At 32.5% G+C, this 27,766-nt stretch overlaps 1 protein-coding gene across 4 annotated transcripts in view; it reads right to left on the bottom strand.

The window, feature by feature from the left end:
* kuz (zinc-dependent metalloprotease kuz) overlaps positions 1 to 27,766 on the bottom strand; it is a 47,064-nt gene that overhangs the window by 6,268 nt on the left and 13,030 nt on the right. For 2 of the 4 annotated variants that reach the window (XM_088204305.1, XM_088204304.1), the window contains exons 2-5: positions 3,724 to 3,929; positions 3,496 to 3,562; positions 2,718 to 3,423; positions 201 to 1,274 (exon numbers count right to left, since the gene is read on the bottom strand). Coding sequence is in view for 2 of the 4 variants with exons in the window: in XM_088204302.1 (XP_088060428.1) it covers positions 3,235 to 3,423; positions 3,496 to 3,562; positions 3,724 to 3,929 (462 nt within the window). In the remaining 2 variants the exon portion in view is untranslated. The remainder of the gene's footprint in view (positions 1 to 200; positions 1,275 to 2,717; positions 3,424 to 3,495; positions 3,563 to 3,723; positions 3,930 to 27,766) is intronic. The other 2 variants (XM_088204302.1, XM_088204303.1) reach the window with 1 other exon arrangement.

Genomic DNA, 27,766 nt, shown 5'->3' with positions numbered 1-27,766 from the left:
GATATCATACTTTGGATGTGTATAAAATGTAATAATTAGAGCATTATACTTACCTTCAAAAAAAAAAATTGTAAACATAAATATAGTTTTATTAAAAAAAAAAAAACTAGATGTATTGTTTTACCCTGTAATTCTCTAAATCTTTTGTGGACCTGGTAGAAAATTTAATTTTTTTTTGTGGACCGGAAAGGGTTAAATACATTACATTAATTTGCTTTTATTTATTTTTTAAACGATCAGCTAGTATATACATAATTATGTTTATATCTATCACCGTTCATTGATATATTTAGCTTAACAAATTAACAGCTTTAATAACGTTTTCATAATTAAAATTATTCATATGCTTTCGATTTTTAAATCAAAATACCTAATTACCACGATATTTTTCTTGTAAAACCAAATAAATTGTGTATAATTCAATTGACCAAGATGTGGTCAATTGAAAGTTTCATAGGCAATATATCACGAATTCTATTATTAAAATCTATTATTTCCTTAAAACTTGTACTATTGTATTTTTTTATGATCAAGTGCATCTGTGTAGCAATAATCACCAAATCATAATATGTACGAGGGTTTTCATGTCAAACATTCGCCGGTCCAATACTATAAAATATTCGCTCATGACTTAAATTCGTCTTATATCAAATACCTGAAGCGGTTTTAAGTAATAATGTTGATTTGTGTTGATAAATTAATTAATTTTAGTGTTTAAAACCGTAATTTTAAACTAAAACCGGTTTTAAAATTTCGCGAAAAAAAAACAGATCTTATAAAACCAACAAATTACAACAGTCCCATAAATTCGGAATTTTATTTTTAATATTCGCTGTCTTCAGGGCCGGCCCTAGGCTATTTGGCCCCCCAGGCAAACACTAAATTTAGAAGATTCTAAAAATGTCTAAGATAAAATAATTAGTGAAATTAGTGACAAATCAGCAGCTTTAATATCCTTAAATAATTTTATACAGTAAACCCTAAAAAATCAATTTTAAAGGAATTTTGAACTGGCGAACGGTTGATGATGCTCGATTCATATTAAGTTAAAAAATATAGAACAGTATACCTAGCCAATCAATGACCGGTATATATGAAGTTTAGTCGTATATTCGCCGTCGGTGTTCTCCTCTCCATATTGTTAATCTTTCAACATCCAGACTTCGCGGCTCCCACCCTCTTGAATTCGCATCAAATAAAAATAATATATGCATGTTTTTATTGCTTTACAGCGATTCAGCGCGACAAATAATATCAGATTATATTATTTAACCCTTTGGCTACCGAAATCCGATATATCGGCTTTGGCTACACTAGCGAGAACTGCCGGATCCGACGGCTCCGAAATCGAAGTATCCAATACATTTTCAACCGTCTGTAGGGTAATTGCTTCAGGGGTATATAACATTTTTTCAAATAAATGTTATAAATATATTATAATCATTATTTTTTTTTTTTCATTATTATTTTTATTTATATATATATATATATATATATATATATATATATATATATATATATATATATATATATATATGTATATGTTTATGTGTATATGTATGTATGTATGTATGTATGTATATATATATATATATATATATATATATATATATATATATATATATATTTATGTATATATATATATATATATATATATATTTATGTATATATATATATATATATATATATATATATATATATATTTATGTATATATATATATATATATATATATATATATATATATATATATATATATATATTTATATATATATTTATGTGTATATATATATATATATATATATATATATATATATATATTTATGTATATATATATATATATATATATATATATATATATATATATATATATATATATATATATATATATAAATATATATTTATGTATATATATATATATATATATATATATATATTTATGTGTATATATATATATTTATGTATATATATATATTTATGTGTATATATATATATTTATGTATATATATATATTTATGTGTATATATATATATATATATATATATATATATATATATATATATAAATATATATTTAAGTATATATATATATATATATAAATATATATTTAAGTATATATATATATATATATATATATATATATATATATATGTATATATGTATATATATATAAATATATATATATATATATGTATGTATATATATATAGATGTATATGTATATATATATATATATATATATATATTTATATATATATATGTATATAATATATATATATATATATATATATATATATATATATATATATATATATATATATATATATATAAATTTAACCGTCTGTAGGGTATTTTTACTTGAACCATTATTTAAAAATATCATATTTTATTAATTTACGAAAAGTTTTATTTACATTTTAAAAATAAATAACATATTATATACCATTGTTATCGATTCCTGTCGGAGCGCCGCCGCTCACATCTCGTAATTTTTAATACGTCATGCGATAATGACTCTTATTACAGCGTAAATACGAACTAAAATAACACACAATCGCATATTCATCATTAATTAGGTCAAGTTCGCTGCAGACAGCGTCGCACGTGCGACCGTATGTTTACAAACTAAAATACACATTTTGACTTTTTAATTATTTAATAAAAAGTCCCGGCAGTTCTGGAACATTTTTCCAAAAATGCCCGGCATCCAAAGGGTTAACAATATTATACACAAGTCAAGCGCCCCAGGCGATCGCCTGTACTGCCTGCCCCTGGCTGTCTTTTAACTGTTCGTGTCAATTTGCATAAAGTAGACGCGCGAATAGACAATAAAACGTTATATGCTTTCCGTCAGCGAAATGTAAAAATCAACAATAATACTTCTCTCGCCTAGAATTCGATCGCACGACATCGTCCCCTGTGCGATCGTGCGTGAACCATAGCGATTAATCAACTGTTCGAGGCTCACGAATAACTAGCATAAAGAGATTTTGCCATCGCCCTATATTATACGTACACATGTAGCTGGGCATGTACACAACAGCCGAGATCAAAGCAGGCTTTGGTGCCTCTAATTGTGTTCAACGACCGATGTCCGATAACCGAGGGAGTTAACTGACCCGATCCCGATTACCGATCCGAACAAACCCTTTATGGCGACGAGTCTCACTCTATAGATATTCTTTGAATAATCTCTAAAACTAAAAATAAATAAATGAAATCAATCAAAGCACGCACCTTCCCTGCGATGTTCGTACGGATCGTTCACGTGTTGTTCCTTGTATATAACGGAATGGAAGGTGACGTTGGTGTCTCGCGGGAAATAGTGCTTCGTCCTCTCTACGTAATAGGAACCGTGGCGAGACATTATCTTGCCTTCGAAAACTCCGTCCATGATGGAACCGAACACGTTGCTGCTGCGGTCGCCTAAGGAAAAACAACGAAATAATAACAGCGTTCAGAGTAAATCGTTAAATAAACGACGTTTTAAATACTTGCCCAGCAATTCGCCTTGGTATATGTGCGAAGTGTCGACATTGTGAGTCTCGCCACCCGCGCCCACAACCTATTCGTTCGAAAATACACTCGTCATCGTTATAATGTACACTATGAGAACCAATTAATTTACCATTTGTCTAAATTGAACAGCAGGCAATGTGATATGTATTATATTTAAATTTAGGTATGAAAATCAGAGGCGTTTGATTAGAAAATAATATATAAAACCTTGAGGTTATCGCTGAGCGACGACGCATCCCTCTTAAGCCTCAAATGAAAGTGATGTCCGTGAGCCCTGAAGTGCAAGTTGACCGGATGGTGAGGTTCTATCGGAAGAGAGCGCTTGGCACGAACGTGGGCATCCCGAATTGGCTGGAGTTCGTAGTGCAGAGGTTCGTAATGCTCGATGTACTCGTTCAGCCTCCGCCGAGTAACTGCAACATACAAATTAAATATTATATTTTACTTCCAGAAATAACATAATGATTTAAAAACGACGCGTCTTCTACATTCAATACAATATAAAAAATATATACAAATCACGTCTACTTGTGGTTACATACATCACTGTCGTGAACCGCAATATTAAAAGTTAAATTACGCCAGTTTGCGTCCAATTAATGAATGTATCAAATACAGTTACGTTATTGTACAGAATTGCAATCTTAATCACAAATTTCGATAGTCGGAAGCTCTTTTGGAGCTCCGATCGTAAGCGAGTCCAAAGTGTAAAAATAAAAAATTGAGAATCCCGAACAATGGGTCTTTATAATAATAAAATGCGGTGTTGTCTCGCACGCAGACGTGCTAACACAAGTAAGGATTCGAGCCATACAAATGGACACACACACTGACCGAGTTAAGCCAAGAAGTGAGCACACAAGCAGGTTATACGGATCTGGCGAGCGAAAAGCGTTATTTTCTTGCAAAAAATCATTTGAATCATACTGGAGCACAAGAAAATCATAATGACTGAAGAGCAGTAGGTAGATAAAACTGGACAAAATGACTAGTCCGCCCAAGATATGAACGCTCATCGTCATAGTATTGGTGAGAGAATATAATAGGGTGACCATGTGAAAATACAAGTGCAATTCATTTTTACTTTTTTAATTTAATTTGTTGACGAAAGTGTAAAATATCACTTTCTTACTTTTTTTGTTTATTTATATACATATTTAACACAAAAACATGAGAGCAGTTTTGTCATCACTCTTCAGGTTAAATATCTGTTCAATATAATATTTTTTAAAATACCAATAGAATATTACAGGAATTGTTTTATTGATTACAAAATACCACAACATAACAATAGTTTATAATAAAAATATAACACATTATAATTTTTAATTCAATTTCCAACGTATGATCACCCTACCTTTAAAACAGCACTGATTTAGCATTTGTAACGTTCTCCTATCGATGTAAACAAATTCGCGGAAAACTATATATGTATGCATGCATGAAGACCATGGTCCATTTGTCCGTGTCCGTCGTAAAACTAGCGATTTTCAATCAACAAAAAATTGATAACGCAATACTAACTATCAGACGAACAATTCGAGCCCAGTTCACACGAGTTCAAATCAAAAGGGTTTAACAATAGAGACATCATTTCGTTCAAAAAAGGTGCGCGTCATCCAACAAGTTACCAATCATATTTCGCGTCCACGTGAAGAATTGATCATAATGTCCTTAATAAATCATTAGTAACGGGATTTCCGTATACTTTAATATAAAAAAATATGAAACGACGTTGAATCGAACCAATAGTATTTATGCTTCTTAATGATGTATTTCGCTGCTACATATTTTACACTTATTATCAACATTACGAATATCAAAAAATCCAATAATCTAATATTAATTGGCCATTAATTATCATCAGTCATCAGTATCAATGACAGCTATGTGAATTACGTGATTGAAACATACCTAGTTCATGTTATACTGTATACTTTTCGACCGAATTGCTTCATATTGTGTTTTATATAAAACAAATTCATGGAAGCGATTTTATACATTTTTAATTTCAGAAGAACCACGTTTTCCCGAAATAAAAACAATAAATTAAAGCAGCCAAGCGAACCCGGCAGAGCGCGATTAATTCGAAACAATACTTTAAAAATGAACATGATTTTTTTTGATTTCCGGGAAAATCTGGATCGACAAACCCCGGGATAGAATTCCTATTTGGTACTGGCTTGGTCCTGAAGCGACGAAATGTACTTTCGCCGAGAGAAGAAAATTATGCGGGGTAAATTATGCGTGTCTGGTGTATGATTTTGTCGCAGATAAAGGACGAAAGTTAACAGATAACCGGCGAACGATGTAACTTTGAAGGATCGCGCTATTACCGAGAAATTTCCCGCGAACGAACGGCGACCCAGTCAAGACTAACTTTCAACTCGAGAGTTTAGCGCGTCGTATTTTAGCAATAATTATGGAGTAACCAACACGTCTTAGACGTTAAACCCCTTTCGCATTAACCGAAAACGTCAATGGTCAATTGCGATAGTTTTGTTCTGAATTAATTAAAAAAAATTATATATAATAGTATTATTTATATATGTATATAGTATTAATTTTTAAAAGGTCTGTTTTATTATTAATAATTTCACTTTACTTAAATAAAATAATCCGGTTTATTTAGCCGCTCATCGAGACATTTTATATTGCCTTTCTCACAACCTGTTATTTTGTTGAAATATATTGTTTGCAGATTTTAAGTTTATTATCCAAAAAGTCGTCAAACATTTTATTCGAGTATTATATATGTATATTACATACGCATATGTAGTGTTTAAAAAGACTTTGCCGTATATAGTTTGTCTCACAATACGTTTTAATCTACAAATTAGGTATTTTTAAATGACTAATGTGGAAGGCCGATTTGTTTGGCACACTGGAAACACTGACGTGGCGCGACGAGAGCAACATGATTCCTCTGGCGATCACGACGGCGCGGCGGGAGTACGACGACCTTGTGCGCAGATCGTTCATATCGTTTGTAATAACATGTAACTACCTATAAACTTCAATAAATACTACTGCAACGGCCCAATCTGTGCCTAATTGCCACTCGTCACCATTCGTCCGCTAAGCTAAGATAAAAACGGCATATAAACACTGATCCGATTTATATTAAAACCGATTGCGATTATTGCTGTATTTCGCAGAAAAAATAATACAATAATCATTTGTTGGATTTCTAGGATTTTTTATCACTCATTTAGGGATATGTACATACATATCCTTTTAAGTGGTTACCTAGCAAATTTATATCTTTCGTGGTTAGAATGTTTACAAAAATTATAATGCTAAATCGTCTACAATTTAGTTACAGTAAAAATCGATATTATTGTATATTCATCAATTAGGTTATCGACAAGACTAAAGTTACAATATATGTCAGTTATAAACAAACATAAGTTTGACAAATCTCGAAATATGCTTATTAGTAAAGTGATGTATGCAGTCGTATACCTGCCAAAAAGACGTTTTTAATCGAATAAATCTACACACATGAAACGGGCCAATTGACAAGCTGAATTGTTTTAAATTGAATAAAAGTGACGTATCAATTAGATATTTTTTTACGGGTTAGATGGGGTGGCATTACGTTTGTCGTCAAGGTGACACGAAAAATGTCTCCAGGCAACTGTGCGAAATCCAGAGAGCCAAATAATTTGGGGGACCTTATTTTATTCCGGAATGGAAGGAAACCACATCGACGGTATAGAAAATACGATTGATTATAAAACTGACCTGGATTATTTTTTCAACCCTTCTTTAAAAGCGGGCAGACGCAAATTTAAACAGTGAAAACAATTCGAATTTCCTGTTCGCGGCACTGTAAATCAGACAGATGTCAATAATCACGGGTTCAAAGTGTCAAATGTTAGTTTGCAACAACATATTTACGAAATAGATCGCTAAACTACTGTTCAACGCATTAAAATTATTCAATTGTTATACAGAAATAACAATTCTGTACGAGTGTTTCGAAATTTGTGAGAAAATTATGGTAAATTTCATTGTCCTACTGAGCGCAACATAGTGAAAAAAAATTAAGAGACTGGAAGCGTTGGAGATAGTGTAGGGCTTTCTTATGGCTCCCTTTGGTGCATTTTGCATCTGGACTTGTGTATCTACAAATATATAAAATATATAAACTTGTGTATCTATAAAATTCAGTTATAAAAATAATTGAAGCCCAGTGACAGCGATGAATTTATGAAAGTTGGGTGTTAGAGCAGCAGGAGGTTGATGCTGATTTTTAAATGAAAATCTTCTTCTATTATGAGGCACATTCCCACCTCCTTGCGTATGTTAATAAGCAAAATTGCCAAATATGGGGCGAAGAAATCCTCATGAAATTCACGTTACATGCTAAAAAAGTGACTGTTTGGTGTGCATTGTGGTCAGGCGGCGTCATTGGGCCTTAATTTTTTGAAAACGACGAGTGTAACTATGTGTAACGACGAGTGCGCTACTTGCCACACATCGAGTGCTACATGAAAAGTTTCCAGGTCGCATTATTCTACGTTTTTCCTGGCCGCCGAGACCATGCGATTTAACGCCGTTGGATTTTTATACAGGGTTACTCAAAATCCATGTCGACGCCAACAAACCCGTAACTTTTGAGCACCTAAAAACCAACATCCGCCAAGTTATAGCCGAGATACCGCCAGAAATGTACGAAAAAGTTATCAGCTGCTGCAAAAGGTGCAGAGGCGGCCATTTAATTTATATTATTTTCCATAATTAATAAAATACAACATATATTCGATTAATAAAAAAATCCGAAAATATCCTTTAATTTGTTGTATTATTTTAAAGCTCAGAACTGAATCTTGGGCCGGCCTGGAATAGTCCCTTATTATACCGATATAATATGTTTGAGTCATAACAGATAAATTCGATTGAACTCGAAGAGAAAACAAAAGCTTTTAGAAGTGATCAAAATAGTTTGCCACGACGAGGTAGACCACGAACTTGTTAAATCGTTGATTAATTCAATGCTTTTCTGTGATTTAGCAGTTAAGGCTAAAGAGGTGCACCAAAATAATAATTTTGACAAAGCTTTAATTTTTTATTGTTTATTTAAACTTATTTGTAAATTGTGGGTTTTTATTTAATTGATAAATGTGTAATACTTCATTAAACATCAAAAGAAAAAGGTATAAATTTATTAAAAATATAACATATGATATGTTATATTTATAATAAATTTATATTTCTTCCTTTTAATGTTTACATAAGTATTACACATTTATTAATTAAATAAAATCCTACAATATACAAATAAGTTTAAGTAATTTGGTCAATATAAAAAAATTATAGTTAAATTTTAAAACACGTGGTTGAAAATTATTTTAAAACCGTACATTACCACTAATCAACAGTAATTTCGAAAAATATTATTTTGTTGCACTCCCCTTAGCATTTAAAACTGCGTACGAAAAATTATGATTATGAGGACGCTACTGTACGTATTATATCTTTATAGTGGCAAAGCATTTAAATGACATAACTACATAAAAGTATAATTCAATTTACAACCAGAGTGCAGAATGGACCCCTTTTTATAATAATTGTTTAACAGTAAGGCGATGATGGTGAGAAACCGCGACGATTATCATAGAAGAAAAACCTCCATCGCGTTTGACGCGTTCAATTACGATTTTTAATAGTTAGTGGCAGTGTTCGTTTTTTCGTCCCTCAATAAAAACCTCCAATCCGCAGGCACCAGAGCGTGGAAGCCTTGACTCGTATTTTTAACTGGGTAATAATGCAACCGGCTCCGATTTAACGTCGGTGGGCTTATTTCCGAAGACCCTGGGGGACTAAGTGCAAGGTCGGGAGGCAGCGGGTGGTTTTCTAGAGGCGACGAAATAGGTTGAAACGACATAAAGCACTTTGGATAATTGCCCGCACCAACACAGGGTGGACAGAGAGCAGCTGTCGCATCGCAGCGCAAACATGGCCATAAACGAAACTATGCTATGTCGGTGGATATTAGGCTAATTAATTTGTTTTACTCGGTGGTGCGTCGATTATCAGCAAAGGCGTTAAGACATTCTGCAAATTAGCGCTTCGGCGGAAAGAAGCGTTTATGATTGTCTCGAATGCGAGTACGAGTGACGCGCTGCCGTTGCTAACTCTTTCGTGCGTTTATATTATACTTTTGGTTCGGTGACCTGCCAACAGGAAAACGGTGGTTAGTCACTGCTGTGACCGCAGCGACGCGAACGTAATGAAGCGACTCCAAAAGAGTTATTTAAAAAACGGCGGAACTTTATTTCGCGAGCTAGGAAGCAAGACGCTGCCCAGAAGTCGAATGTTTGCTAAAACGCATTTGTCAACATAAGCGAATGGATTTTTATTTCAAAGGCTGCGATTTGAGGACAACCGAATACATCGCATACCTACGATTTTTAAGAGAGCGGTAACTAAACTATAAGGAAGGTCATGCATGCACTAAAACCGCTCTCACGCGAACCCGATCGATCGATGCGTTTGATTTCAATCAAGCGTCCAACATAAATTCCTAATATATCAACGAATTAAAATCTAAATTCATTTTGATAGCTATCATGGATACGACAAATAAAAACCTGTTGCTGTTGTTAGTGTATCCCATACGACTAAGGAAGTCTATACTACAGCTTCATTCGTCGAAACTATCGTTTTTTAACTTTTACAGTTTTAACAAGTTCAGTTTTTTACAAGGGGTGGGGGGGGTAAAAGTTGGCCAGTTAATGGTCGTTTTTAATTAATATTTCCATTTCATTGATTCATAATATTCCATTAAATGGCATGCATTTTTCTGGCCAAATTCAAAGAGGTCCTATTTAAAATCCACGTCAAAGCAATAAAAACGTACAGTCGCAGTGGAAATTCATATTAAAACTTTTTATAACAATAACAATAATTCATATTAAAACTTTTTATAACTTAATAATTCTAACTTACTTACAGTAAGTCAGAATTTAATTAAGTATAACTAAACCGAATTTTGACTAATGGGAAAGCGCATAAAATAATTATCTCTTCTCAGAAGTCAAAAATTCACGTCAAAAGCAATGAAATCGTGTCAGCGCCATTGCGATTTTATTGCTTTTGACGCAAATATTTTACTTTTGCGATGATTGTTTTTGCGCCCCCCTATTGACTAAAATTCGGTTTGAATACACTTTGACCAATACTATCATATCAAAATAATAACCAGAGATTTTCTGGTTTAGAATCAAGGACGTAATTTCAGCTTTTTCTATGGGGGGGGGGGGTAAATGTTCATCAGTCAGTGGTCGTTTTTTTTAATTATTCCGATTTCATTATGATTCATAGTACAGGCGGCCCTCGACTTTCGCACAATTCGCTATTTCGCACATTTAAAAAAAAAACTTTTTTTTAATTTTTTTTTTAAAAAAAAAACGTTCTGATAGCGGTGAATTTTTTGCTTCAATCGGACATTCGTATGATACAAACAGGTCTACGATATGTGCAATTTTTCAAAAGAAAAATAAAATTTACGAATACGTTCAAAATTGTGGAAAATAAAGATATATTTCCACAATCTTTAATGATATGTTTCCAAAAAAACACAGCAAAAAAAAACATAGATGAAATGGAAAATCTTTGTCATCGTAGATCGATGATCAACATCAAACAGATGTCTCTCTGAGTATTTCAATTATTCAAGCAAAAGCTCTTAGTTTGCACAAAGATTGGAAGGATAGATTAAAAAAATATTTTAACACGGTTTTTCAAGCAAGTAACGGTTGGTTTTACAATTTTAAAATGAGGTATTCTCTTCATAATATTAAATTTACTAGAGAATCGGCTGATGCGTATAAAGATGCTGCAAAAGAATTTATTTCCTAATTATCCAAAATTATTGAAGATGTATAATATTCCTCTAGCCAAATATTTAATGTAGATGAGACAAGTTTATTTTGGAAAACTCTTTGGAAAACAATGAAAAATATGAATGAAGCCTTCACGCATTTTAACAAATTTTTAAATATTATGGAAGATTGTGATCCCAATAGAGAACGCATATCTCAAGTGCGTTAAAATACTATAAGAAGAAAAGAAAAAGAATAGTGGAAAACCGTTAACTCTTGATAACTCTTCAAAGGAAACACCCGCAAACCCCACTTAAACGTGTCTCTTAAACGCCTCTTAAACATCTTATATTTACTTGATAAATAAATATTTTAAAATACACACAATTTTAATTTTTTTTTACTTCCCTCGACTTTCGTACGTTCAACATTCGCACACATTTTCAGGAACCAATTATGTGCGAAAGTCGAGGGCCGCCTGTATTTCATTAAATGTCATGCATTTTTCTAACCAAATTCAAGGGAGGGAAATGCATGTCAACGTTGTTATTAAAAATAAAACTAGCAAATCTAGATTAATTAATATGAATGGGAACAAAAATCATAACATTTTGTAGATTTTTAAGACAAAAAAATGATCAATTAATTCTTCATAATATTTTATTCGAATCGTTAACAATCAAAGAAAGTAAATATTGCTCGTGGCGTCATAGGTATACAAATAACGAATAAGTTTTATTCTTTATTTTTCAATACAAGAGCAGAGGTCAAAGTAAGAGTGAACCTTTAGCGAAGCGGGTGACCTAGTGACCCAAAACACATCTCGATAAATACGCCGTCGTCGCACGGCAGCAGTAGCAGTATAGCACGCTCAGTCAACGAGAAGGCTTTCGCTAGGATACTTTTATTAGGAATCAAATACAAGTAGAAGTCGACGGATGTTATATCTTGATATTTTGTTTATACGAGACACTGGCACAATACTTTTTTCCGCTCAGAGATAAAAAAGTGCATTAATTTGCTACAACGATAAGGATGAAAGTGGACGTGCAAGCTGCTGAGGGAATACGAGACTTGGCGAGGCGCTAAATTAGGTCAAGAGGGCACTGTTGTGTATATACGCTATTTAAAAACAACGCCGTGCATGAGATACTAGTAACTAGGATGCATATTAGCCACTCTCGTTTTAACAAAATATTAGCTTAAATGTAAATATCAGGTCAGAGATAACAGTGTCGATATTTAGTTCGTAGTGAGGTATACCACGAAACCAGAAATGCCGTTGTCTAGTCGAAGGCGCAAATTAATCGCAGTTCAAATGCGAAAAGTTTCCTGTCGACGATTTATAGCCAAACGGATCTCGGCCACCGTAAATAAAGAATCCGACGTGAAAACCTCGCGAGTTAACACCCGAGCAGTGTTTCTACATTTCCAGCTGTTCTTTGAAGCTTTGCAATAAAAAAAACTATCAGAACCTTACGAGCATTTTTCACTTCCGATCCGATAAACAGGGATAAAGAATAGAGTCTGTACTGTAGCAACCTACACGCGCACGTGTAGGTGTAGGGTGCTACAGTAAGGCGTACCTCTCTTCTAAAGAGGTTTTTAGCAAGATTCGCGCTGCTTACCGCCCCGCGGTCGCCGGAGAAACCGGGTCAAATAAGCACTAATGACAAAGCACGACTGGTATAGCTTTTGCACCTAGACCACACTGCTGCTACCGAGTGTGTATACGTACGTTCATGTGTACTTCCGCAACACAGGTTTGTTGTATGACGCACATGCCCTCATACCAACACGTCGTAAAAGTCATCTGTGTACCTTAGTTTTAGATAACATGACAAATTACTAGGCTGTTCTCGCTTTACACAATCAAATGTAAAGCCTTGTGTAGTATGGGTAACCATCTCGTCAAGTGATGAATTTTTGTATTCATTTGCCACACATGTGCTAAATTAAAAAATAGGTTAGAGTAAAGCGAAAAATAACACTGAGGCTCTAAAAAAACATATTGATCTATAACTATTGAGCTCCCACAGTTGATCAACTGCTTGTTTAATCAAAAATGATAAGTGGAAACAATTATTCAACAATATTGATCAATATATAAGTTGAATTGAATGAATTTGAGATCCTTTCTACTTTGGTCGATTCAATCATGAGTCATCATTCAATCGACACCAGATCGACGCGTATGCAAAACCTGCTTCGACTTGAATGCGATTATTTAATTCGCTGTCGTGTTGTTGACAGTATGGCTTCTTCAATCAAAAAGTTTTAGAGGAAACGATGTTTCAGTTTACGGAAACCAAAGCCATTATCGTCTTAAAAAACAAATAAAGTAAACCTCCTGTTGCCAAATATCTTAAGCCTATCTGTAATTTTATTTATTTTATTTTTATTATCAATTCTTCAAATTATTTTTCCGACTAGAGCATACATTACTGATATTATCTGTAAATGCGGCTAAATTTCATTACCGATTTACCGAAAATTGTATTTCTAAACAGCTGTATTTCGGTAAATTAAAAAATATTTTTAGTGTGATTTTATTTTGAATTATTATTTCGATATTATGTAACGATATTTGAAGGGGACAAGATCTTATTTTTACCTAGTAATTCGTAGACTTTTCTCCAGCTAAAAACAGATACTTTTAATTTCGATATCAATAACTACTTTAACAAATAAGTCTGACAAAAAAATTGTTAATTTCAAATTATAAACAAAAAGCCACTAAAAACATAACAATCTATTTGGAAAAGTAGGAAGAGAAATGATACTTTAATACAAAAATAAATTAAATATTTACAGTTAGCATTTAAGTATTTGTAAAAAGTCAGCCTACTAGTGTAGAATCAGAGAGCATTCTCTTCAACAAGTGATCTGCACTCAAATTACACAGCCCTAATGATGACACGTTAAACATGTTATGTTTCAAGTCCCTAGACTTGCTTTAATTATTTTTCTGAAAGAGAATTAATTAAAAAGTTTTTGTGTAATAAATTTTTGTTCTTAATAAATAGCATTTCTTGTCTTATACTTTAATCGAATAATAATACCATCAATATTATCGGTTAACCAGTATTAACCATATTGCTCACTTCCGATATTCGTAAATGATTTCAATACCCTTCAATACATTCCATTGCCAAATCTATCAGAGTATTTGATACTACTAATTGTATTTTTTTTCATAAAATCCAATTAGCTCAAATTCTTCTCATTCAAAATGTTTTTATACTTTTAATATATACATACATATATTATATTTTAGTCACTAATAATAAAAAAAAACAATAATCATGTTTGTGCTCCATATTTGTCATATTTTTAAGCTAGTTATTATCAAACAGTGGTATGCGTTATATGTTATTGACAGTTATGTACAATAACAGTGGCGTAGCCAGGATTTTGTAAGGGCGGGGTTGTGTCAAGAAAAAGGGCTAATAAAAAGATAATTTTTGAAATTTATATTTAATTAACATAAAATCACCGGCTGCGCTCCGCCAAGGGGGGGTCCAGACCCCCCCCCTCTTCGCTACGCCACTGTACAATGATATCAGTATTGAATTATAAACAGTAACCTTAATCAGTATTTAATTTGTTACACATATAATTCAATCGATGCTTTGCGACAGATCCGTCGTCTCCTTTTACTAATATTGTCTATTAGGTTCGTCTCTTTTAGTCTGCGGTATTTTGGCGAAATTTAACCCCCTCGGATAACGAGACTACTGTATTTTATTATAATATCTATACTTAACATGTGTTATACTATATACTATATCTATATTTAACATGTATTATATTATTTTGTAAAATGTTGTGTGTATATCTTATAATTGAGTACCAAGGGACAGCTGCGGATTACCAGCAGTGATTAAATTAAAATAAATATTACATTTTTCAATATTCCATAATGATGAAAAAAATTGTGAAAAATTGAAAAAACGTCGCACAAATATAAGAAAATATGCTTACTGTTTCGACTTATTGTATAAATTGGACGTAAAAACTGAAAGCATTGGGAAATCTGTCAAGTCATGATTGTCAGATTTGGAATAAAAATAAAATAATCTTCAGTTACAACACGAACGGCGTTCGCGTTACAATGGGATAAAAACAATGAACTGTGTACTAAGTAGTGAATAACCAGACTGAAATCAAAGTATGTAAATCAGTGATTATAAACTATTAATACAGCTAACAATGAATATATGTTATTATGCAAGACATAGCGCGATTTTATTTCAATTAATTATCAAAAAAAAATTATCCGTGAGATTAGGAAAATCTAGGAAAATCAAAAATGATATTCAATCTCTAATATTTTGGGACGTATACCATTGGTTTACCGTGTTGGATACGAAAACACAAGATTTTCAAACAAGTATAAATGATTTACAGAAAAATAATCCTATAAGACAAAAAATATGTTCTATCCGATTGGCGAAAATAATGTATTATAGCCAGTTGTTGCATCCTCAATTATTGCGCTCAGATGACCCTAAATTTATTAGACATGTTCACTATTAACCCTATATCGCGATATCGCCGTACATATACGGTGGTCGATCATTCAGTTTTGAGGTACCCCAAATAGTTATATATTTACTAATAAAAAACATATTAAATGTAAGCCCCTCAATAGCGAAGTTTCCTATGCGGCAGGTTTTTTTTTCTGCTGAATTAAAAAAACAATTAGAAAAATGTCAAGCACCATATTATAAAATTCGAGAAGAAATGCAGACAGAAGATAATAAAGAAAATTATCCTGTTATTAATGAAAGTGGTGATGAAATTAAGGTATTAAAAATGTCTCGATGGAATGTGCTATTAGATGACACTGACAGTAATTAAATGCATAATTATCAAGGACATTCTTCGCACGCGTGTCGCAATAAGAACATAGGGCACGTGCTCTTGTTTACAAACTAAATACAATTTTATTTATAACATAAAAATGGAAAAAAGTTTGATTTGCTGATTTCGTTAAATTCACGTAATACAATTGAAGGAACCTAACCTCAAATTTTGTATGGGCGCCTAGTCCCCCCTATAACGTAGTATTTCTATAACGAAGTCCATATATAACCGAGGAAATAATAAATAAAAAACATTATATTTATATAATATTCTTTTAAATTTGTATATGATTTATATAGTAAATAATAACAGTAAATTAAAGAGTACGAAATAAATAAACATATTTTAAATTAATTTTATAAAAAAAATACTGATACCGAATATTATATAAAAAATATGTAAAATAAATTGAAATTTAAAATAATTTATTAAAACATACTAATATAAAAAAAAATGTAAAATAAACACTGTTTATTTTCTATAACTAGCTATAAATGCAATAAAAATAATATTAACTATATAACAATTATCGAAAAATACATATAATTAACTCACTCCCATGTGTATACTAACAAATTAACAAATGTATATAAATTAACTACTACTCAAAGGGTTAAGAGTAATAATAGTGATCGTGATTATGTTGGGGGCAAAAGTCGATTGTGAATGGCGGACGATTCGGACGAATCAATCGCAATAGCGGGATGCTGTAGGAATATAGTTTAAAAATAAAAGCATATGCATCTGCCTGAAAGCGGGAGATAAAAATCCGACGGTGTGGGGGGCGTAGCGTGTGTGCTGTATATACGAGTAAATAGATTTGTGTTTTTACAATAATAATTGTACGTTAGAAAGTATATACGTAGTATAAAGTTACATTAATATTATATCAAAAGTGCACTGAAGTGTGACTGTCGTTTACTCAGAGGGGCGTTTTATCATGCTTCGAATTTAGTTGAGCAAATAAAATTGAAAAAAAGAAACAATAATGAACTGCGATGAAACTTATGACAACATGTTAAATGGATTATCAGAAAGTAACACAAATAACACAGTATTGGATTTTGTCAAGAATTAACATTTTCAATTGTGGAATAACGTAAGTTATGATATAACGTTGTTCCACTGTATGACAGCAAATACCTTTGTCGAAAACTCGTCTACTAATACATATTTTTTAAATTAAATATAATAGTGGTCTTTTAAAATGATTTAATAAAAAAAATTGACAAAAATATTTAAAAACAATAAAAAAAATTTCATTTGCCGGTAGATATTTTGCCAACTCTATTTTTTTTATATTTTGAAGAACTTGGTTGAAATCGCAGTATCACTCATATAACATTATTCAATCAACATCTCAAATCAGACTTACAACGTTATTCGCGTCGCATATTGAATTGATTAAGTAGTTATCGAACGTAAATGTTCACGGCTCTTTTTGAAAGAGTCCGCATCTGTATTGTTATCATCCTTGAAAACAAAACATAAGTATCGTTTTGATTGGCAATTAAAACAAATATTTATACTTCCGGTAAGTTTTCGCTAGTTACGTTTCAATAATCTTATATTTGAAATGCAAACAACTAAAGATCGAAAGCGAGCAAATAAATATTAAGACACTATTCAGAGGTAGAACGTTTCGGGACGCGTCTAAAGGATTAAATTGATTCCACGGGTCGTTGGCTGGGCGTTGTCGGTTAGTGGCCGTTCGCAGAAAAGCGACCGTTTTCAAAAATAAATAAAAAATAAGGGGAGAAACGAAGAGAAAAGCGCCCGTGGCAGTTTGGCGATTTTCACAATTTGCAAAAATTCTCGGTGGCGTGTTTTACACAGTAATGGTAGTACGACTAAAGTTTGCGCAAACCATTTGTATTGTTGTACAGAAAAAACGGCACTGCAGTGTGCAAACTTTGCGATAAGATTCGGGCGATTCGCTCAGTCGAAGGTCTTTGCGTGATTTCACTATAACAGAGCAGATGTCATGGGGCTTTCCGCTCGGGTGGTTTGTGACTCATTTGGGTAGAACTTTGACGAGGTTCGGCCCCTAAAGCACCAACGACCCGCACACAGTATACGACGCATATCCGATATGTAGATTATTTTTATTATAAAATAAAACGCGTGCTTGTAGATATTACAATCGAGTATAGCACGACAGCAGATCACGATGCGATTGTATTGAACCTCAAATACGCTCGGAAGAGCTGTTGTTACTCACATGAGAAAGTAAATTATATTATTATTTAAATCGAAGTTGCGATGATACATATATCTTATAATTCGAATGTCAATCATCGTCCACAGACATGTTACTCAATATATCGAGATAATCTTGGCATGGAAAACTTTCGATTTACAGAAACGACAATCGCGGACCAATTGCAGAACTTTCTACATTAAATTTATGTTTGACGAATATCTCGCACAACACACGCATGTCTATCCAATGACAACGAAGGTAAATCGCCATTTTTTTCTCGGTGTAATTTCCAGCGAAACCGCCAGCCGACAAACCGAGCAAACCGTGACACTAAATTGAGTAACGAAGACAGGCGATGTTCGTATTGTGATACGTTATACGTGTAAAAGTTGGAGCTGAGAAATGAAAACGACAAGTGTTATAAGATTTCGCAAACCGAGAGTTGTGCTAAAAAGCACAATTACCAAAAAGTCGTATTATAGCGATAAAATAGTCATGTGTTTAATCGAATTCAATACCTACTTATGGGGTAAGTAAAAAGATACTAAGATTATAATTGTTTTGTTGAGATAATATGATATTGCGACTTAAACTGCATAATAGTAATTTGTTTTGTCGAAATCTTAATCATCATAAAATCGAGTAATTTTACGATTAAGAAAATAACAATGAACTGAAGCGTAACGGTTATGGTAACCACACGAAAAAATATACAATATTATTATGAAATGTATTTGATGCAAATTTATATAAACATGTTAATTAACAAAACCGCATTTGAACTCTTTGGTACAGATATTTTTTTCACCACTTTGTTGGTAGCGATAACTACAATCAATACTTTCCAAGGAATTTAAGTACATGACTCTTTTCTTATCTGGTAACTAATCACATCGTTTCACCCAAAATAACCTCATACGATACAATAAAATACTTTTGAAAATGCATTAAATATACATAGTATGCTATAATTGTTCTAAGAGTCAGTATAATTGAAGGCCAAATAGACTACCATAACGATTACGTGATGTGCATTTAACTTTTATTATTTAATAATAAATCCTATTTTTTTCTAACATGTATTAGCAATTAAATATAAAAATAACCTTAATAATACCTAATTAACAACATAAGTTAGCGTTTACGAGTACGTTAAAATATTTCTTACAACCTTGAATAAAAAATAAATGTATATAAAATAGGCTAAGTAATGATCCATTTTAAAATTGCGCTTTGAACGCATTACACATCAGAATATGTAAATTGCGCATAGTTTACATCCTCAACATCAGCGTCGCTCCCCTGGAGTACTTAACTGTCGTCGGGTTAAAAACTGTCTGAAAGTTACAGACTATTAAATCATGTCGCTCGTACGCTCAGAAACTCAGGTACCAGGGCTGTGGAGTCGGAAGCGGTTTTGAGCTGTTAAAAATCCGAAAAAGATTTAAACATATTTTCTTTAATAAGCAGTTGTAGAGAAAACTACAGTGTGCATATTTTCAATAGATCAATAAAATATTTATGTATATATATATAAAGAAGTTTATGTTGAATGGCCCAGATGTTTGAAACACAATCGCGTACGACTTTAAAAAGATCGCTGGCATAGTTCATCATTACAAAAAAAAATTCACTGGTGCTTTTAGTGGGCAATTAACTAGCAAATCTCAAATCGCAAATCTAGTCAGCTAAGGCATCCTTTAAAATAGGTGCCGAGCAAATGCAAAAGTCAAGTCAGAAATCATCCATTGGCGAAACCATCCGTTGGCTGGCATAATACTGTTTGTATTGCTTAACTGGACTTACTGGAACAGTTTTTATAAAATGCAATATATGTACAGAATATTTTCAATTGATCAGCCGTAATTAGTCCTTAGACGACGAGAGAAGAGGGTATGCAGGGTTTTTCTCTCCTACGATCAGAAAGACAGTATGAGGCTTAGGACTTCAGATCAGACATGGAGACCACCAGTCTCTCAACTTCAATCGTCGGATTGGTACAAAGTTTAGCTGTAGTACCAGAAGTAATCTCAAGACTCAAGACAACCTTGTTACTCCTCGACGCTCAACTGCAGCACGAACGATCCAATATATATTGCACCAAAACTTTTACGGCTGGGGTAACAATTTGCAACATATGTATTATAGATTAATTTGTGAATTCAATAAATGTGTATACAACACATGATTATTATTTGCAAATTATATATTATCATTTTTTACATTGATTTTAATAAATTATAAGACAATGATTAAGAAATAAAAATATCGTTCAAAGAAGCTAATGTGTGAATTGTCAATGCATCGTAGGCACCGCTTAAACCGTGGGTTTCGAGTCAGGTAAACAAACGGTGGTGTTGAAAATATTATGGAAGCCCTGACTCAGTACCGCCCTCACACACACGCAAACACGCGCGAAAAACAGCAGTTTAGATAGCGTCTAAATGGTAATTTTCACGCAAAAAACTTAATACCGTGTCGCAGCATAGCAGCGCACTCGGCGCACAGATCTAATTACGCGATAATGGGCGTTTTTAGTTTTTGTAGAAGCGCTAGCTTTCGCGGGATCCTTCGCATCGCACAAAGGCGAAAATTAATTAGGATTTTTGGCGACGCGAGGTTTGGACGAAAACGTATACAAGATCCGGTCTCAGAAGGCACATGTTATGTAGTATGTACGTATCCGTTACCAGCGAGGCGTGATATTCAAGCGTTCTACAGAACGCTGAAGCTTTTCATACATCGCATGAGTGGCTGGTTTAAGGAGAAAGTATCAAACGAACGAATTTGGATCATTATAAGAGTAAACACGGCCTTTACGTTCTACAAGACGTTTATTGTAACGCTTGAAACTATAGATTCTTCATTTCGTCGTTCATATATTTACAATGTATGATATTTGAAAGTTAATGCCATCAACACAGTTTATGACCCTATAAAAGTAATAACCGACGATCCAAACTAACGGATGCATTCAATTTTACGAAACACAAACTAAAACAAACAGTAAGTATGGTCCTACTTTGGTCTAAAGTACATTTTAATCTATATTCACAATGTTGTGCAGTTTCCCCAAGCAATGTATAATAGTAGATATATAAATATTACAATTTAATTTATAATACAACACACAGAAAATATGGCAAATCCATTTACAATTTACATATATATTAACATTTAGCAACAGATAAATACTACAAAACATTATATAAAATTTAAACAAGACTTATTGGCATAAATAATTAACTCGCCTTACTTTTAATAACATTATAATTAAATATTGAAAACAATAATTGTTAAATATTTCAAATTCACGCTGGACATCCAATATAAAAATATTCTAAAATAAAATAATATCTACAAATTAATTAAGATAAGCAATAAGGAAGTTATTGCTGTGTTGACGGCCTCAAACGATAGTTGTTGATTTGAGCGCTGTGTATCTGATTTTATACACATAACCAGCCTAAGGGAGGTAAATGCTGTAATTTATTTTATAATAATAACACATACGGTCCGCACTGGCCGACATAAAAAAAATGATAAATGGGTTTATAGCGCTCTTAATGCATGAGTTTTTATTTTTAGGATTAGTGCGTCAATTTCAATAAAATATTTTAAAACTGCTCTAATTTAGATTTGCCGATGTACAGTCCGTCCAAGACGTGGACGCTCATCGACACAGTATTGATGAGAAATATAATAGGGTGACCTTACTTATTTTGTTTATTTATGTATATACATATTTAACTCAAAAACATGATAGCAGTTTTGATATCATGTTTCATTGAATAAAAATACCAATAGAATATTACAGGAATTGTTTTACTGATTACAAATTAGCACAAAATTACACAACGTGATAATAATGTATAATAAAAATATAATTTTTAGTTCAATTTCCAACGTATGGTCACCGTACTCTTAAAACAGCCCTGATTTAGTATTGGTAACGTTCGCATATCGGTGTGAAAAAATTCACTGAAAACTGTATATGTACGCATACATGCGTACACGCACCTTTATTTCCAACACAACAATGATGAGCGTCAACATCTTGAATGGACTATACACAGATATTTACTAGTGATCACTGTGTACCCGACAATTTGATTAAAATATAATTAACAATTAAAAAATGTGTATCTGTAATCATCGTCAGATTATAGATTCTGAAACGTTAAATTATTTTGCAGCTGGAGTAATAACTTGAAATAATAATTGCATCGCTAACAACATTATATTTATTTTATTGTATAAGGCGAAAATTAAAAAAAATAAAAACATTTAGACTAACACTAAAATTGTAAATATATTAATATTTCTCCGCAGACCACCAAAATCAGTGGTCCAGGGACCACCAGTTGGCGGCCGCTTATGTAATATACGTTAATATTTTTTTAGTCTAAAATACAATGGGGGAAATAATATTTGTATTTCTGCAAGAACAAACGCGTATAATCTCACGGAATTTACATAAATGATTTAAATTTTATGATATGTAGACATTGTAATCGTCGAGTGAAGTGATCCAAAGAGGACAACATTGAAAAACATCTGAAATCGGAAAATCATAACAAAGCAATTTTCAAAGCTTCTAAAAGTACCAGCCTACAATCCCAAGCATTATAAAAGCGAAAACGAAGAAATCTATAGATAAGACAGAATTCATTAAAGAAACTGAAATGTGCCTCAAAGCCAACATTCCACTGGAGAAATTGGACGAACAGTGCGTACCTTACTAAATATATGGAAGGGTTCGGTGATTTATCATGTGCTGATCGTTTACGAAGAGTGTATGTACCTGTGCCTGTGGAGCTGAATTGAAAAATTAAGTTAAAAAATGACAATATCACAATCCAATAATTGTGATATCGATTGATGAAACCACCGATAAAATAGGACGCTGCCTTTGTAGTGTTATTCAAAACAGTCTTAACCATCAAATCAACAGAGTATTGTTCAAGCATCTTGTAATTTTTTGAACTCTGCAAATGCCACTACACGAAAGATTATGATATTTCATAAAATAACATAGTCGGGTTTGTTTCTGTTTCAGCTCCTTATATGACTTCCTTTTACAGTAGTTCGATGGGTAAAGATATGTTACATTTTCAGTGCTGGGCACATAGAAATAGTTTAGTGAGTAACGTATTTATGAAAGAGTTGAACTTGTCTTAAATGTATTGAAATTGTTAAGTTATTTGAAATTTATAGATGCGAAAATCAAGAATCAAAATGGGAAAAGCAATGGATTAAATATTTCTGGAAACGTTACATAACGTATGCGCGTCCACTGAGTCCTTTATTTCAATGCTATTTTCTGAAGAACGGCGAGTGTACACACATACACCCATAAAGTGACTAAGAGATGGTTTAATAAATTAATTTCGGCGAGACGTGCGCCAAGCTACTCTCGCTCTTTACAAAGCAAGAAGATGACGTTTTTGAAACGAGACGAGACCGAAAGTGTAGACAGCGTGCACGCTAATTAGATCAGCGAGCGATTTATCGCGGTTACGTAACAAACGATCATCCCGTTGCATCCGACGTGAAAACGTAAAAGCCTTGCTGCTACCTACACACACGAAGGAAGTTACTATCTATTATACGCCAGTGGCTACGGAGAAAGCAATGACCCCTGTCGCCAACAATTGAGTTTCAGTCGCGGGCACTGGCCGCCGAAGAGCTCCGGGATTACTCGACAAATAATACAAAACGTGGAACACTTCCTCCGCGTAGGATTTGTATTCTTATTTTTATGCTTTTATTGAAAATCGCAATGTTCCTCGAAACGACCCGATGTAATTAGCTTCAATTAAGCCGGCTCGACGGAAGCCTATTATGCAAAATATTTTTTTCTGGCGTCGGGGTAACAATATAATCTGTTTCTGTACTCTCTCACGATAACTGAGAAGAGCATAAAAAAGTGTTTCAAATATGTAATGTGTGTTTTTAAAGTGTATGAAATTCGTAATTATGAAATAGTAACAAATACAGCGACTATATACTATAATTATATGTAGTGCTTCTAAATATAAAAATGGATTATAAATCGACAATCTCTTAAAAGTCAATTATGTGTGAAGATACTTTACTGAAAATTTAATAAGCAAATATATTTATAAACAAATGATCGAGTTAAACTTTGTGAAATACGGTAAAACGTTAATTATATTGGTTATATATAAAGCGTTGAGAATATTAAATACAGATTTTTTAACTCATAATAATATAAATATAATATTCATAGTAATATATTATTATTAAAGAGTAACATAATGAAGTTGAAAGTTTGTTTTAGAATGCAAACTTAACACAAAAAACTGTGATCACTAGTGGTACAATTAAAAACATAGAAATAACTCGAGGAAGAAGCTGATTACTACTTTAAGGACATATAAAAAGCAGCTTGGAACAGTACTAAAGAACTCACCCATAAGGCAGTAAGTAATAATTGCACATAATTGTACAATAGCCAAGGAGAAGATGGCATCAAACCAAAAACCCTAATGATAAAAATATTGTAAATAATAAAACGCAACTATTAAAGCGAAAAATTCAGAAACTAAAGGAAGAATCAATTAAAAATTATCTGAATAATTTAATAGCAGATAAAAATTCAGAATATTCTTTATGAAAAGCCAAAAACGGTTAAAAATACCTATAACACATATGCCGCCAATCAATACGATAAACGGAGTCTGGGCTAGAGATAACAAACAAAAATCCAACACTTTTACTAACCAAGATCTTGAGCAAGTTTTCAAAACCCAATGCAATTGAAATACAGGACAACGACACAGGAAGTGAAATAGAAAACCAAGAAAATGAATAAATAAAACACCCTAAATTATGAAGAAGCTTCCAAAAAAGGCAATAAAAATCAAATTAACATATTTAATTAACGCATTGTTTAGATTGAAACGTGTGCCCAGTGCCTGGAAAATATCAGAAGTAATAAGTAAAATGGTACAGACCTATATCATTGCTACCAATAATATCTAGTGTTTGAAAATCTCTTGTTAAAAAAAGAAATCAGTTTGGGTTCCGAATTTCACATTCTACAATCGATCAGGTGCATCACTGATCTAATAGAAAAAATCACTAGAAGAAAAATATATTTGTTCAGCTATTTTCTTGGATGTTGCTCAAAGTTTTGATAAAGTACAGCTTAATTCAAAAACTAAACATTATATTACCGAAGCAATATGTAGAATAATCTAAATTAAAAGAAATAAGAGTTGGATAATAAATAAGTTCCACAAGGAACTGTCCTAGGGCCGATACTATATTTGTTGTACACGTACGATTTGTCACAAATAGAGTATGTCATAATTACACTGGCAGCGTTTTTTATGATAAAAATGTATTTGTTTTTGTCCAATGTATAATAGTAAATAAATAATGTTTTTTTTATTTTTCAATAAAATGACTATCCATCACTCAGTACCTTGACGGTGACTAGACCTATGTATTTAATTGAGCCTTATTCGCAAACAATTAATGATTTTTAAGCCGATTATTACGAAACATGTATTTATCGATTTGTTCCCTAATATACAGGCGGCCCTCGACTTTCAAACGTTCGACTTTCGCACAATTCGCTATTTCGCACATTTAAAAAAAAAACTTTTTTTTTTATTTGATTTAAAAAAAAAATTTAAACATGAGTGAGAAACGGAAAAACTTCAGTGTTGATACAAACAAAAATAAATCAAGGACTCATAAACTTGCACACGATTCGAGAAATTATTAGACGTTCTGATAACGGTGAATCTTTTGCTTCAATCGGACGTTCGTATGATTCAAACAGGTCTACGATATGTTCAATTTTGCAAAATAAAAATATAATTAAGGAATACGTTCAAAATTGTGGAAATTAAAGAAATATTTCCGCAATCTTTAAAGATATGTTTCCGAAAAAACACGGAAAAAAAAACATGGATGAAATGGAAAAATCTTTGTCATCATGGATCGATGACAAACATCAAAAATATGTCCCTCTGAGTATTTCAATTATTCAAGCAAAAGCTCTTAGTTTGCACAAAGGTTGGAAGGATAGATTCAAAAAAAGATTTTAACACGATTTTTCAAGCAAGTAAAGGTTGGTTTTACAATTTTAAAATGAGGTATTCTTTTCATAATATTAAATTTACTGGAGAATCGGTTGATGCGGATAAAGATGCTGCAAAAGAATTTATTTCCTAATTATCCAAAATTATTGAAGAAGGAGAATATTCATCTAGCCAAATATTTAATGTAGATGAGACAGGTTTATTTTGGAAAACTCTTTAACAATGAAAAATATTAATGAAGCCTTCACGCATCTTGACAAATTTTTAAATATTATAGATTGTGATCCCAATCGAGAACGCGTATCTCAAGTGCGTAGGGCGATCAATAAAGACATAGCATGTTATAAAATACTATCTGAAGAAAAGAAAAGAATAGTGGCCAATAGTTAGCTCTTGATAACTTTTCAAAGGAAACACCCGCAAACCCAACTTAAACGTGTCTCTTAAACATCTTATATTTACTTGATAAATAAATATTTTAAAATAAACACAATTTAAATTTTTTTTTAACTTCCCTCTACTGTCGAACATTCAACATTCGCACACATTTTCAGGAACCAATTATGTGCGAAAGTCGGGGGCCGCCTGTACCAAGCGTTATACATATGTATATATGTAGATACACAATCTACTAAAAGCTACACGTGTCGATTCAGTGTGGATATATAATATTAATTTATTTATGTATGTATTTATTATTCGCTCAACGTTTCCTTGATTTGGATTCACATCGACTTCGTAAATCTAACGGTCACCTCTAACATACTTAACAGATACTGTTTTTTTTTTCTTCATTCAGACATGGATGCAAGTATAGTGTGACAAAAATTCTTAAAGTTAATCGCATAGTTTGCATTTCCTCAAAACTAGAAAGGTTTTCTACATTATCATACCGGCTTTTTCAGCAGTTTTTCAGCAGCGCCATGAACATTTACCTTTCTACACTTGACCTATTTCATCGGCCTATATCTAGTGCGCCAATTCGCCTGCAACGTCAAACTGTCACCCGCACGATTCGATCGTTATTCGGCACGCGACCCGAAACCCGCAATGATCAGGTGAAAGAAGATTCCAACAATCAGCTGTCAGTACTATACTCCTCGACGAAACTCGATAAAGTGTAAATAATGTGACAGTTAGTGCTCAGATTACGCTGATAGTTCGTACAGTTACGGTTTTAAAATTAGAATTAAATCAATACAAATAATTAACAATCCACCAGTTCAAAGCTAGCGAGCCATTGTCGTTTTATCTTATTGTTAACGATG

This window comes from Plectrocnemia conspersa, unplaced genomic scaffold (assembly GCF_051122295.1).
Source record: "Plectrocnemia conspersa isolate PC_06_02 unplaced genomic scaffold, ASM5112229v1 ptg000014l, whole genome shotgun sequence".
Classification (NCBI taxonomy): domain Eukaryota; kingdom Metazoa; phylum Arthropoda; class Insecta; order Trichoptera; family Polycentropodidae; genus Plectrocnemia; species Plectrocnemia conspersa.
This window is presented reverse-complemented; position numbering and strand designations above follow the sequence as displayed.